Source organism: Ipomoea nil, unplaced genomic scaffold, assembly GCF_001879475.1.
Source record: "Ipomoea nil cultivar Tokyo-kokei standard unplaced genomic scaffold, Asagao_1.1 scaffold0642, whole genome shotgun sequence".
In the NCBI taxonomy this organism is placed as follows: Eukaryota; Viridiplantae; Streptophyta; class Magnoliopsida; order Solanales; family Convolvulaceae; genus Ipomoea; species Ipomoea nil.
The window spans coordinates 4,607,871-4,623,493 of NW_017617070.1; the positions used below are offsets into that span (position 1 = coordinate 4,607,871).

General features: G+C 36.3%; 2 protein-coding genes and 1 long non-coding RNA gene across 3 annotated transcripts in view; 1 reads left to right on the forward strand and 2 right to left on the reverse strand.

Annotated features, from left to right (window-relative positions):
- The window catches only part of LOC109174561, a 48,494-nt gene extending 45,127 nt beyond the window's left edge, over positions 1-3,367 (reverse strand). Inside the window, exons 1-2 of the mRNA XM_019323778.1 lie at positions 2,308-3,367; positions 40-184 (exon numbers count right to left, since the gene is read on the reverse strand). Coding sequence (XP_019179323.1) covers positions 40-184; positions 2,308-3,194 — 1,032 coding nt within the window. The 5' untranslated portion in view covers positions 3,195-3,367. The remainder of the gene's footprint in view (positions 1-39; positions 185-2,307) is intronic.
- A 5,032-nt stretch (positions 3,368-8,399) lies between these two features.
- Positions 8,400-9,269, reverse strand: LOC109174461. Its single transcript, XM_019323698.1, has one exon. The coding sequence runs from the start codon at positions 9,267-9,269 to the stop codon at positions 8,400-8,402; it is 870 nt and encodes a 289-aa protein (XP_019179243.1).
- Positions 9,270-13,364: 4,095 nt separating this feature from the next.
- LOC109174562 lies at positions 13,365-14,882 on the forward strand. The gene is made up of 3 exons (XR_002053110.1): positions 13,365-13,574; positions 14,269-14,270; positions 14,871-14,882. It is a non-coding gene; the product is annotated as an uncharacterized LOC109174562 (long non-coding RNA).
- Positions 14,883-15,623: the final 741 nt, after the last annotated feature.

Below are 15,623 nucleotides of genomic sequence, written 5' to 3' on the forward strand. Positions count from 1 at the left end.
AGAAAACTTGCAAGAATAAACACTTAGCATTATCAGCACCTGAATCATTTGAACTAGGCGTGCACAACATGATGAAAGTGCTTCTCTAAAAACTGACAACAGCTTATGTCTGGATGCAAGCCAGGCATCTCCATAATCATCCTTCACTGGCAAAACCCTCTTGAGAATATCATGCAAAACCAGGCTATTTAAGACATGAAAAGGGGGAACATAAATAGAGATGCAACAATGAGAAGAAACAAAATGGAAATATGCATAGCATGCTTCATTTTTAAAATACAGTTTCTTCTTATCATGTCGCAGGCCCAAAATATTGGATTGTCACAGTGCAACACACCAGAAAGATACATAACATTGCTTCAATTTTTAAAATACATGATCTAAAAGCCTATGACCCAAATATTGTATAATCTCAATACAACTCAACTCAACTAAAAGCCTTAATCTAAACTGGTTGGGTAGATTATATGGATTCTATTTCACCATTGAGTTCCTTTTACTGCCAGTTCATCACACTAGCTTTGGAAACTAACATTTTGGACATAGAGCACTATGCATCATTCATTAACAGTAGTTCATACAAGAAAATCCATCAGCATAAGGTGCATCTGAATGTTAGAAGGTTGGTAATTACCTAGTACATTATTGAGTGCAAGGAAAAACACACTGCACTGTACATTGAGAAATCTATTATAACACCCCCCCCCCCCCCCTCCCCACAAAACTAAACAAATAAATAAGAATTTGAATTTGCTCAAAATAAAAGCTATAGGCAGACTTCTCCAAAATGTTTTAAACAAAGTGAACCTATCAATTAACAATTAGGCTAAAGGAATATTATAGATCAAATAAATTTAATTTCATATGCATATTTCCATATTCACCTTAGATTAATTATCCTTTGGGATATTAGGTTCATAAAACTCCATGTATAACCAGATTCACTTTAGATTGATAATCTGTGGGGACAATAGGTTTGTAAAACAGTCAAGCAACAGCTATGCAACAATAGTTAGGCAAAAACCTCAGAAATTTATAATTTTAACTACTGATGAGAAGAGTCAATCTTATTATGACTGAATCACAGTCAAAAGTATATTTGACAGAGGTGGGCTATTTTACTAAGAAGCAGACTATGTATTTATAACTGCTAATGAAGAGTAAGTGGTGTTCCATTGACAGTGGGATTGATTCATTGGCTTCAAGATCTAAAGTTATTCCCTCCCCTGTGCTTATTTACCCTGGCCAAACGACACAATGGAAATAGTATTGCACTTACTCTTTATGAAGGTTGCAATTGAGAATAAAGGACCAAGTATAGCTGGAGGCAATATTGCATGACTGTCTATGAGATACATTCATTTGTGTGCTCTTAAGGAGTTATGCAACTTCTTTTAACAAGTATAAAGAGTTTATCAAAAAAAATCTCAACCCTTCTGCTCCATCGTACATGGTTCAGGAAAGAAAAAACAATATCTTTGTTTACTTCATAGTAGATGCAAACTATAGATAACAATTAACCACCGAATTCACTCTAGTATTTGTTTAATAACTGAATTTATAATAAAACAAACTACTGTATAATAACCACTTCCAGCAATTCCATTACATCTATCCTTAAGAAAGCTATGTAATTGCAAGAACCATTGTAGTTTGAAACAAAAGAACATTAATATTTAGTGAAAAAAAATTATATTTTCATCACAATTCAGAATGGCACACAAGCCAATACTCCACCAGGTTTCTTGTTGAAGACTATTAGGATATGAAATAAGCAGATGCTAATACTATGTCAATGTTGTACATACAAGAGTCAAATGACTCAAATCTCATTAATAATTCCTCAATTTAAAACTTCAGTGAAAGGAATTACTTTTTCAACACAGTCAAATTTAGTTTAACAATCAGTATGACACATGAACCCCTATCCACCAAGCTTCCTGTCAAGAAGGTCCATTACAGGTTAAGTAGTGAACCAATGTGTTACTGTTGACTGTTGTACAGTGAAGAGACAAATCCTATATGCAATTCCCAAATCTTAGATCAAAACATCCACAGGGAATATTACATTGTATCGTATAAGATAAGGCAGTTAAATTGTAAAGGTAAAAGGCACATTAAGCATTTCAAAGGAAGAATCTTTTAACAGAATACCTATACAGGCATGGATTCTATTTGTTAATGATCCTTATGGGCAGCATTACATTGAAAAAGGAACAAAACAAATTGCAAGTGGCTGAAGTGACAACTTATTATAGAACTGTTTTGCTCATTGGAAGAGAAGTTGTCCAAATAGAATGTACATACCGATGCTCCTTCTCCTCAACTCCATAATCAAAATTGAGATACCGAATATGCGAAACTGCTCCATCCACATCATCCTTCTCCAGGCATTCCTTCATGGCATCCAAATGTGAAATCTGAACACTTCTTTGGATCAATTTTAGCACCTTCTCCCCAGCATCATTATGCTTCACTGTTGTCCTCAATGCAAGAGTCATTGCTGAATTTTCACCCTCAATCCAACTAACCTGCTTTTGAATATTCACACACAAAGCATCAAAAACATCAGCATTTTCAAGAAACATCCTCCGTAGTCTCATAATTTCCTCTTCCTCTACCACAATATCACTTCCAGAAGTCCCTTCATTCTCCCTTGTATGATCTATTTCAATCAAATCCGGTTTCAACCGGGTCAAACCCACCTCAGAAATCCTCTCTAAAACACTCAAACAGTCCTCTAGCTCAAGGACACCTATTCCCTTTAAACCCTCATCTTTCCCCTCCCCATGAGGATCGGGATTCATTCCATTTCCTCCACCGTCCTCTACGTCCGTGCCCTTCTTAAGGCTCTCGGAAACCCTAAAAATGACAGCACGCAAATACAGCAAAAACTCAGCCCTCAATTTCAGCGTGTCCGCATCAAACGACCAGAGGTTGGACGTAGGGTCGTTGAATTCGAGGAGTTCAAGCGTGCAGAGGAAGGTAAGTAAAGGCGGGGATGGGCAAGAGTGGGACCACAGGATTGAGTCGAATCGGCCGCCCTGGGCAACGATCGTCTGAAGAATGGCTCGGGCAATGTCCGGATTCCGAGCTCGGAGACTACGCAGAGTGGCTCGGAAAGGTTCGAATTGAGCCAGGAACAGGTGGTTTGCTGTGACTTTACAGAGGAGCTCTGTGTCTTTGTCCTCCATGTTGATTCACAGTGATTACTAAGGGTCCCTAATATCTACAGCTATATTATGAATAGAAGATTGATGTACATATATAGAGAGAGAAGGGAGGGAGAGAATTGGAGGTTTTAGGTTCAGTTCTTGCAGGGATGAGGAAGACAAGATCGGTTGGAACAGTTGAAAACTGAGAAAGTAGGCCTTTATATTACTCCCTATTTCCTTCTATTTTTTTCTTTTGGAGTGCGGGCTGACGCATAATGGAACTAAGGGGTGTTTGGTTGGACGGAAAATATTTTTCATGAAAAATGTTAATTTATGTTGTTTGGTTGGATGGAAAATATTTTTTATTGGAAAATGAATTTTTTAAATTTGAGGAAAATGAATTCTTTTACAAATAGGTGGAATTTTGTTTTTAACAAAGATTGGGAAGAAAAATAACATAAGTGTACCATTTTATTCTTGTAAAAGTTTCTTAATTACATAGGCAGCTATTTATTCATTCATCTTTTTAAGGGTACGTTGGTCTTTATATTCATTATTCCTTATCTTTCTAAACCCAACCAAACAATAGAATACATATTCCTAGTAATTTCATTTCCACCAACCAAACAATTGAATCAATTTTCCTGGAATTTATTTGCCATGGAATTTCAATTTCATTTCCCTTCAAATATTTATCTCCTAAAGGTGTGTTTGGTTCACAAATGGGAATCGTAATCAGAATATGAATCAAATACTTGATAATGGTAATAGGTTTTGGTAAAAGTATTTTGCATGTTTGGTATTAGGGTGGAATTGGAATGATTACCAATATTGTTGATTGGTTATGTATGATCCTATAATGAGAATAAAGGTTTAAAAATACAAAAACAAAAATTAAGACAATTTATTATAATATAAAGACATCAAAGCACCAATATAAATAAAAAATAAAAACAAAAATCTAAAAGCATTAATCCAAACTTAAAAATTAAATTACCAATTAGGTGAGGGAATAATGGAATGAAATCCTTATTTTATTAGGTAATAGGTTTTCTAATTAAGGGGGTAATCAAATCTCATAGTAGTGTTTTATAAACCTGTCAACCAAACAATAACAATGACTTTGATTACCATTCATGATAGTTGAACATATCAACCAAGCACACCCACGTATAATTCAAGCAATTTAGGAATGGCAATAGTCAGGTTTTTTTTTTTATTGAAATAAGAAGATTTTAAAACATCAAATGCGTGGCCAAGCACCTTATGCTCAGATGGCATGTAGTGACCTCTCCCATGTGGGAGGTTATGAGATCGAGCTTCAGTGGAGGCGTTGTTGACTCTTTGTGCTTCATTAGGTTGAGAAAGTGTGTTTGACCTTCAGTAGAGGCGTTGTTGACTCTTTGTGCTTGATTTCTTTGTGTGTTTGAGCTTCAGTAGAAGCGTTGTTGACTCTATGTTTGCTAGTACTTGCACCAAGTGGGAGAATGTAAGATTTTTCCTTATAATATATATTGATATTATATATTAGGGTGGGAGAATGTAAGATTTTTCCTTATAATTTTCCTTATAATATATATTGATATTATATATTAGGGCCTTAATTAAGTTTTTTCCTTATAATATATATTGATATTATATATTAGGGCCTTAATTAAGTGGTGCAAGTTAACTAGGCTTATTAAGTGGTCTGGTTGGACTTAATAACTAGTAGTTGTTAGTCAACCAAACTCTGCCTAATATAATCCTGGATTGATGGGATACAGGATGATTGATGTTAGCACACTCAGTTACGGTACTCAGACTACTCAGTAGACACCAATACACCATCTAGGGTTCTGAGTCAGGTCTGAGGCAAACCATGGCTAACGGTCTACCGTTAAGAGGCAACACAACAGGAACATCAACTATGGCTAGAGATCTACGGGCTACGCTTCCGCTATCATACGAGGTCAGGTGCTTCTGATTGTTATAATATGTAAGCGCACAGAGTCAATCACAGTATAAATTCCTGGAGTATTCCAGGGTCGATCCCACGAAGAACACTATTAACTGTTATCTTGAATAATCAATTTTGATGATAATGAAAAGTGCAAACAAATAGTATTAATGTAATTAAAAAGAATAATTATGAATCTAAAGTTAAGAAAAATTCCAATTAAGAGAAGACTAGGGATTTGGGTTCACCTATTAGATAATTAACTAACTCTCCTAAATATTAATTCTTGTAATTATAGTGATGATTGCTCCAATTATATCCTAATACTCCGTCGAGCTACTAGGTTGTATCCAATTAACTGTGATCATCCGTCGATATCTCACCAACATTAATTGAACCCATTAAGCAACAATCAAATCTCACCACAAATACCTAAAGCTATGTCTAGTTTAGGTCAATTGTGTTTATCTTATGAGTTCTAGGTTCATAATTCACCTGTCAGTTGTTCTTATGAACCCTAATATTAGACTTATGCAATGGCCAGTCACACAATCCACAATTAAAATACATAAAATAAATATAATCAAGTTCAATTATTGAATTGAAATTGGAAGAATCAACACATAAAAAATAGTCAATCAATCTAATATAGGCTAATCCAAATCACTAATTAAAGTTTTAGCTAATAATCATAACTAAAGGTAAGGAAAGTTCAATAAATAACATTCTGGAAATTTGAACAAGAATAAAAATAGAGATGAAAGAAAGTAATTCAAGCCTAAGAAGAAGGTAGCCGCGATTGAAGCTCAAGAATTCTGGCGATGGAATCTTGAATAATCCTTTGCTTCCTCGCTGGAAACTCCTCGCCGACCACACTACTGCTGCTCCCAGGCTTCCGTTTTATTCACTCCTTTCCGTCTCGTCCTTCCTCTGCCGACTCCACAAACAAAAAAACCATTTAAAAGGGTTGTTTTTCCCTTTTTTTACTTCTACTGCCGTGAAAGAAACAAACCCCCCTTTAACCTAATTCCCTCTTTTTCCTTTACTGCTGCGCAAGTCCCTAAATAAAAAACAAAACAAAATTAAGTTAAAATAAACTAATTATAACTTAATGACACATCCTAATAAAACATGGTAATAACATACTATTTATATTAATAAAAATGCAACATTATTCTAATATTTATTAAAACCAATCTAAACTAGTAACAAATAAATAAATATAATATTTATAATAAGACCAACCCTAAAACTTAATTTATTTATGCAAATCACTCACTAAAATTACTCTAAATAATGCCTAGAAACTACGCTTATCAAATTTCCCCACACTCAAGGTTTTGCTTGTCCCCAAGCAAACTTATGCAATGAAATCAAACTACCAACCATAGCCATGTCAACTAGGCATTCAATTCAAGGGAATTGGTAAACACATAATACTTCATGAGAGTTCAAAGTCATATGCACACAAGATAATAGAGAATAGTAGTCCTCACGGTTGTTCACTCAATCTCTCATATAAACATGTATAAGAAAGGTACACACCATCCCCTATTGAGAGTGCACTTGCCATAGGCTTGCTTTTCCACCAAAACTCCACTACCCAAATTATATGGAAAACACGAGTCAAAAGGTCTTTATTTATGGGTTGTAATGGGGCCAAGGGTATGTGGTTTAAGAAAGAAAGGATATAAGGAAATACAAATAAAGTCCAAGGAATCAGTAGAGCCATAATTTCACCATATCAAGAGCAAGAACTTGTAAACCAATACAATGAACTCTACCAAAACAAACCATCGTTTCTTCATTCTTCCTCATCCTTTTCGCTGATAAACTCCCAAAACAACTTCAAAATCTCATTTTCCATTTTTTTCCTGTTTCTTTTTTTTTTTCTTTTTTTTTTTCTAGTAAAACCGAATAGATTACTCCTCATTTCACACAACCCTCAATGGTACTCTTCCCATAATCACCAAATTTCTACCATGCCTTCATTGCTCACAAAATCATTTTAAGAATAAAATGAGAACAAAAGTTTGGGCATTCAAAGATTTTCCAACCCACAAACTAGAACATATCATTTTGTTATTTTTTTTCTTTTTTTTTTTCACCCCTTTGATCACAACCAATTCCTCATCCAAAGCAACTCAGTTGTAGAATCACCTTTCAACTCCAATCTCACCCATACTTCATCACTTTTGGTCATCTTGCACAGATAAATGAAATAATGACATCCACTGACTCAAGGACGGGTTAAGAGGCTTATTTTTATGAGTTAAGGTTCTTTGGAACTGGCTAATGAAGAAAAATGTCTTATATTTCTTTTAATGCTCAAAAATGGTTCACTAGGGGAAAAATAACATGTATAAGGATGTGGTCATTTTTAAGGCCATAAGGCTAAATCCTAATGCCTGAATCATTCTCGTGTCAACATATAACATGTAGCTCTGAAATGGTATGAAGCAAGTTCTAGAAGTAACACAATCAAAGAGGGCACATAAACACTCAAAATGAAAATAAGTTGCAGTGGGCAACCTCTAGGCTCAACAGCTCACGGTGTGACAGAATTTGACTACCAACTCTATGCAAGCATACATATAGCCAAACACATTCATTGATATTATGCACTCCCAAAACACTAGAACTTATCTCCCAATCAACATAGTCATTAGATGGCATTTTTTAAAACTTTATTTGCTAAGAAATTGCAGAAAAATGAAGGAAAAGATGCTAAAAATCTAGAAAAATGCATAAAATGCAGAACTTTTTTTTTGATATTGCCTATTTTGCATAAAACTTGCAGAAAACATCCCCTAATCTTACTTTCCCTTCCCCACACTCAAACTCAACATTGTCCTCAATGTTAAATATAAAAGCAAGTATGAGAAAATGAAATAAACAGGAAACTTCCCTGTTAGTTGTCAGTTTCTTCCGGGGCTGCCTTTTGGTGAAGCAACCATGAATGGTCTCTTTTTCTCTCTTTCAATCTCTATGGCCTCATACGAACAAACTTTAGTGACCATGAAATGACCAAACCATCTAGACTTCAATTTCTCTAGAAAAAACTTAAGACAAGAATTAGACAACAAAACTTCTTGCCCTACATTGAATTCTCTCCAAAAATTATTTCTGTCATGCCAAGCTTTAGTCAATGTTCTCCACAATCTCTCTTTTTTTGCATGAAGTAAATGAGCATAAGAAAACATAAGAAAAGTATCATTGTTACTCAAAAATTCGTATTTGAACCGCAATGATGGTGGTTTAAGTTCAAGTTGATGTGGTGTTTCACTAGGTGAATGCTTAACAAATTATTCTTCTAAAGGTTTCTCAATAACATCAACAAAAAGACATGATTCATCAAAAGTTGGTAATTTTACAGCCTTAGAGATAGAGAATTCCTCTTTTTCTTTACCTACTCTAAAAATCAATTTCCCTAAAGGCATATCAATTAATACTCCTCCTGTCAACAAAAATGGTCTACCAAGTATAAGAGATGTATCTGTGTCACTACCCATATCAAGAATCAGAAAATCAGCAGGAAAATAAAATTTACCAACTTTTATCAAGATATCCTCCACTACTCCAAGCGGGTATTTGATTGATCTATCAGCAAGTTGAAGAGAGATTGTTGTTGGCTTCATTTCAGCTATTTCCAACTTCTTAAAAAGAGTTAAAGGCATAAGGTTAATACTGGCACCTAGATCACATAAGCATTTATCAATGACAGTATTACCAATAGTGCAAGGAATAGAAAAACTTCCTGGATCCATTAACTTAGGAGGTAATTTGCTTTGCAAAATAGCACTACACTCTTCATTTAGATGCACAGTAGCAAACTCTTCCAGTTTCTTTTTATTAGACACAATTTCCTTAATGTACTTGGCATAAGACGGCATATTAGCAAGTGCTTCTGCAAAAGGAATATTAATTCGCAATTTTTTAAAAATCTCTAAAAATCTTTGAAAGTTATTGTCCTGGTTCCTCTTTTGTAACCTTTGTGGATATGGAATGGGGGGTACATAAGGTTTTACTGTAGAGAAAGTGAGGTTTTGATCACTAGAATTCTCTTTAGGCACTTGCTCCTCTTCTTCTTTATCACTCTCTTTTTCAACACTCATGGGTTCATTTTCTTTCATAATTTCATTCAATATCTTACCACTTCTCAAGGTGACAGCCATAGCTCCTTCCCTAGGGTTTATTTCAGTGGTACTAGGAAACTAACCTCGATCTTTTTTTGCAACCAATTTAGCCAACTGACCTACTTGCACATCTAAATTATGAATTGATGCTTGGCAGGATTGAGCAAACTTATCAATTTTTGCATCCATTTTTTTCATCATCGTGTCCTGGCTAGCCATGTATTGCATAAACATCTCCTCCAATTGAGGCTTTTTCTCCTGAGCAGGAAGTTGAGACTGTTGTGGCGCATGTGGCTGCTGGAAAGGTCTGTATTGCTAATGTTGGAATCTTGATGGTCCCCGTTGCTGGAATCCAGGTGGTCCCATTGGTCTTGCATTACCTTGATCTCTCCATGAGAAGTTAGGGTGATTCCGCCAACCTGGATTATATGTATTAGAAAATGGATCACTCCTAGGTTGTTGCCTACCCATATTGGATCCCATGTAATTAACTTCTTCATAAGATGGTTGTGAGGACTCTGCATTCATACAAACAGAAGAATTATGACCATATGTATTGCAATAAGAACAAAATTCTCTATTCGAACTATCACGAGTCATCAATAAGTTCATCTGTTTAGTCAATTCAGCCACTTGTGTTGTCAACTCAGATTGTGTGCTAATTTCATGCACAGCAGTTCTTCGACCTCTCACTGCCTTTTGTCGAGAATTACTAGCTAAGTTCTCATAGATAGTTTCTAATTCATCACTATTTTTATCGCCTGTGTATCCACCTGCAGCAGTATCTACAAGAGACTGACAATTAGGAGTTAAACCATCATAAAAGAATTGTGTCAACAATAACAATGGGAATTGATGGTGTGGACATTGGGTCAAAAGCAATTTAAAACGATCCCATGCCTCATGAAACAATTCACCCTCTCTTTGAGTAAAAGTGCATATTCTACTCCTATAGTCCATTGTCTTTTGAGATGAATAATATTTAAACATGAAAGCATTGTAAACATCATCCCAAGTTCTTAAAGAACCCTCTGGTAAATTTAACAACCACTGCCTAGCATCACCCCTCATGCAATATGGAAAACATTTCATTCTAAGCTCTTCTTCAGATAAATTATTTAATGGTAAAGTTTGTACCGTACTATAGAGCTCTCGCATGAAACCCAAAGCATCTTCACTTCCCAAAACGTTAAAGGTAGGGAGCATATTCAGATGGAAAGTCTTGAGTTCATAATTCCTAGTTGCATCAGATAATTGAATGCAAGAAGGGTTAATAGCTATTACCAGTCTTTGGATGTCTCGAAGACGTGGTTGAGCTGCTTGATTTTGAGGAGGTGGAACTATTGGTGGTACGGGGTCATCCAGTTGACCCACTCTATTGTTCTCAGCCATTTCAAGTCGCCTTCGTACCCTTTTTTTTTCTGCAAGTACGCTCAATTTCAAAATCAATAGGGAATAATTCAATATTTTTATGCCTCAGTGATCGCCTTAAGTTCATAAACAAAACAAAATAAAAACAGAAAAACAAAAATTAAATAAAAATAAAAATAAAATAATAACGAACCTAACAACTAAAATAAATTTGAAAAAAAAAACTTAAAGAAAACAATTTAATAAAGTGTTCCCCGGCAACGGCGCCAAAAACTTGATTGCTATAATCTGCAAGCGCACAGAGTCAATCACAGTATAAATTCCTGGAGTATTCCAGGGTCGATCCCACGAAGAACACTATTAACTGTTATCTTGAATAATCAATTTTGATGATAAGGAAAAATGCAAACAAATAGTATTAATGTAATTAAAAAGAATAATTATGAATCTAAAGTTAAGAAAAATTCCAATTAAGAGAAGACTAGGGATTTGGGTTCACCTATTAGATAATTAACTAACTCTCCTAAATATTAATTCTTGTAATTATAGTGATGATTGCTCCAATTATATCCTAATACTCCGTCGAGCTACTAGGTTGTATCCAATTAACTGTGATCATCCGTCGATATCTCACCAACATTAATTGAACCCATTAAGCAACAATCAAATCTCACCACAAATACCTAAAGCTATGTCTAGTTTAGGTCAATTGTGTTTATCTTATGAGTTCTAGGTTCATAATTCACCTGTCAGTTGTTCTTATGAACCCTAATATTAGACTTATGCAATGGCCAGTCACACAATCCACAATTAAAATACATAAAATAAATATAATCAAGTTCAATTATTGAATTGAAATTGGAAGAATCAACACATAAAAAATAGTCAATCAATCTAATATAGGCTAATCCAAATCCCTAATTAAAGTTTTAGCTAATAATCATAATTAAAGGTAAGGAAAGTTCAATAAATAACATTCTGGAAATTTGAACAAGAATAAAAATAGAGATGAAAGAAAGTAATTCAAGCCTAAGAAGAAGGTAGCCGCGATTGAAGCTCAAGAATTCTGGCGATGGAATCTTGAATAATCCTTTGCTTCCTCGCTGGAAACTCCTCGCCGACCACACTACTGCTGCTCCTAGGCTTCCGTTTTGTTCACTCCTTTCCGTCTCGTCCTTCCTCTGCCGACTCCACAAACAAAAAAACCATTTAAAAGGGTTGTTTTTCCCTTTTTTACTTCTACTGCCGTGAAAGAAACAAACCCCCCTTTAACCTAATTCCCTCTTTTTCCTTTACTGCTGCGCAAGTCCCTAAGTAAAAAACAAAACAAAATTAAGTTAAAATAAAATAATTATAACTTAATGACATATCCTAATAAAACATAGTAATAAAATACTATTTATATTAATAAAAATGCAACATTATTCTAATATTTATTAAAACCAATCTAAACTAGTAACAAATAAATAAATATAATATTTATAATAAGACCAACCCTAAAACTTAATTTATTTATGCAAATCACTCACTAAAATTACTCTAAATAATGCCTAGAAACTACGCTTATCAGCTTCAGTGGAGGCGTTGTTGACTCTTTGTGCTTGATTTCTTTGTGCTTCATTAGGTTGAGAAAGTATGTTTGCTTGTGCTTCATTAGGTTGAGAAAGTATGTTTGCTTGTGCTTCATGCTTCATTAGGTTGAGAAAGTATGTTTGCTTGTGCTTCATTAGGTTGAGAATGTATGTTTGCTTGTGCTTCATTAGGTTGAGAAAGTATGTTTGCTTGTGCTTCATTAGATTCAGTGGAGGCGTTGTTGACTCTTTGTGCTTCATTAGGGTTTGCTTCATTAGATTGAGAATGAGATCGAGCCACAGTGGAGGCGTTGTTGACTCTTTGTGCTTCATTAGGTTGAGAAAGTATGTTTGAACAGTTGACTCTTTGTGCAGATACTACAATCTAATAGAGTAGTCCAATTCAGGATAGCTTTAGGTGCGTGATTTTCCTTCTTAATGTGTGTGGTTTATGTGTTTAAGGTGCGTCAGTTGTTGAAACTTAAGGTGTGCCGGTCTAAAGCTTTAGGTGAGTGGTTTTCCTTCTTAATGTGCGCCAATTTTTACAGTTTGCTTATTTAATTGAGGAATATAGATTTTATTGCTTATGAGCATAGTTGCAGTAGGTGTTTGGCGCTAGTCGGACGGTAAAGTAGCGCCTAGATGGCCTAGGCGGCTAACTAAAAAAAACAATGCACATGTGTGGTGTATGTCATAATATATATACCAAATTGGTTGTCGATCAGCTTGACGAAGGACCAAATCGATTACGAAATTAATAATTGAGGATTTAATTGGTCAAAATTGATAGTTGATGACCAATTTGATAATTATGTCATAGTCGATGGACCAAAACAATCATTAATTCTTGATTTTGATTTGGGCTGGTGCCCCGTGAATTCAACCATGTTAACTCTTGGTGTCATCTTGCTTTTTATTTTATCTATTGTTCAATTGCTGTGTGGTATAAATGTGATACCCCAAAATATTTTCCTCAAAAATCTAGCCCCATTCCACCCTAATGGCATTCTTTTGGTGTACTGGGATAAAAAGGAATTGAATTTCATGATATTTAGAATAACTATTTCTTTTAATAATTGGCGTACAAATAAAAGACAACCCATTCTCGATTACAATAAATCCTGTTAACATACACCAAATAGAAGCCATAGAGATCACACTACTGTACGCAGTGTGGCTAGGAAAGGTTCGAATTGAGCCAAGAACACGTGGTTTGCAATGACTTTACAGAGGAGCTCTGTGTCTTTGTCCTCCATGTTGATTCACAGTGATTATTAAGGGTTCCTAATATCTACAGCTATATTATGAATAGAAGATTGATGTACTCGTCTAGAGAGAGAAGGGTGGGAGAGAATTGGAGGTTTTAGGTTCAGTTCTTGCAGGGATGAGGAAGACAAGATCGGTTGGAACAGTTGAAAATTGAGAAAGTTGGCCTTTATATTACTCCATATTTCCTTTTACTAGTAGTTGGCCCGTGCGATGCACGGCTATAATATTATGGTGCAATATATAAAAGATTTTTATATTGAAGATATATTTTATATATATATAAAGTTGGAAGGGGGCAACCCAAAAAACGAACTACAACAGATAGTCTGTGTTGCGGCACTCACGCCATCTAGGAACACCAGATATGTCATCTTCAAGCAAACCTAGAATTTCATAAAGAGGCTCACGGAGGACATGTAGGCCAATGGGATATCTTGTAGCAGATTTTGCTAAAGCATCTGCTACCTGATTTTGCTCGCGAACAACTGGCTCGACCTGCCACACTTCAAGATTACGTAGCTCTCTTCTGCATGCTTCCAGGACATTATGTGCTGCAATCCTTGGTCTACTATTGTTGTTCATGTACTTAACAACTTCCTCAGCATCGCTTTCAAACACAGCCTTGCTTAAACCCATTGATATCACTAGTTGGATGCATTTCAGAAGTGCCCAAGTTTTCGCTTCAAAGGGAGAACAGTAGCCAATTCTGTAGACGAAGCCCATCTTCCACTCCCCAGAGGAATCTCTAATAGAACCTCCGCAGTTAGCTTTGTCCGTGGCCGGATTGACAGCACCATCCACATTCACTTTAACAAACTCATGTGGAGGAGTTGCCCAGCACAGCTGCTTCCAGCAGGAACGGTCGCCTTGAGGGGGGAGTCATTTAGCCCTTCCAAAAGCTCTGCAAATTTCATCAAATTATGATCTAATCCACATGGATTTTATATTCACTGGCTTCCTCGAGTTATTGAAGACCGCTTCATTCCTCCACTTCCATATCCACCATGCCGTTAATGCAAAAAGAGTATTACTGTCATAGGGATGACGGTCATTCCCTTTGTCAGTTAGCCCTTTCTCGAGCCACCTCCCAAACGGTAAGGTGGAACAATTTATGTAAGACGAAGGTGGGAATACTGATCTCCAGACGGCCTCTGATTCAAGACGAGATCTCAGTACATGTTCAACATCCTCCACGGCATTCATGCAGCACCAACATCTGTCAGCCAAAGAAATCCATCTCTTAACTCTGGCACTATTCGTCATGATCCTACCATGAGCAACAAGCCACATGAACGTACGAATGCGGTTTGGTACTTTCAGTTTCCAGATGTTGTTCCACTTAGATGCCTCGATCTGCTCAACTTCCCCTATTCGCAGAGTTTACAGAGAAGGAGCCTGAAGCTTCCTTACTCCAGCCTTACTCCAGCAGAGAGTGTCGTGTGCCTCTTGGTCCTCATTCAGCATGATGGCGGCCAATCTGCCTAGAGTCTCGGCAGGGAGTAAATGGTCAAACTGGTTCCATAGCCAACCTGTTTCCCCATTCCAGTAACTTGCAACATTTCTGCTTAGCTCGTTGGTAGGAACATTACCAATCGTTAGTTCCAACATAGGCCTATCACATACCCACCTATCAGTCCAAAATGAGGTATTTCTACCATTTCTGACTTGCTTAATGCTGCCTTTTTGAAGAATGGGTACCGCTTTACGTATTCCTCTCCATGCATTGGATTGGTTGCTCTTCTATTTCCACTTTGAACACTCAACACCTGCAATCGCGTATTTGGCTCTGAAAATCCTTGCCCATAAGCTTTCATCGTCCTGCATAAGCCTCCACCCTAGTTTGGCTAGAAAGGCTAAGTTCATTTGCTCTAATTTGCAGATACCCAGTCCCCCGCATGCATTGCTTTTGGTTATAACATCCCAGCTGACAAGATGGCATCTTCTCTCGCCATCCTTGCTACCCCCACAAGAAACCCCTTATGAGTTTCTCGATGGATGATACCACTCCTGCAGGTACCAAAGTCATTTGCATGGTGTAGAAGGGGATTGAGGTGAGCATGGATTGTACCAGGGTAATTCTACCTGCCATAGATAGTGATTTGGATTTCCATCCAGCTAGGCGAGACTGGACTCTTTCTAGTATACTGGCAAACGAGTCATTTTTAAGCCTGCCATGAATCGA

Excerpts from the sequence above, each read along its gene's own strand:
- LOC109174461 (XM_019323698.1), bottom strand. The coding sequence starts at position 9,269 with ATGGCTGTCACCTTGAGAAGTGGTAAGATATTGAATGAAATTATGAAA.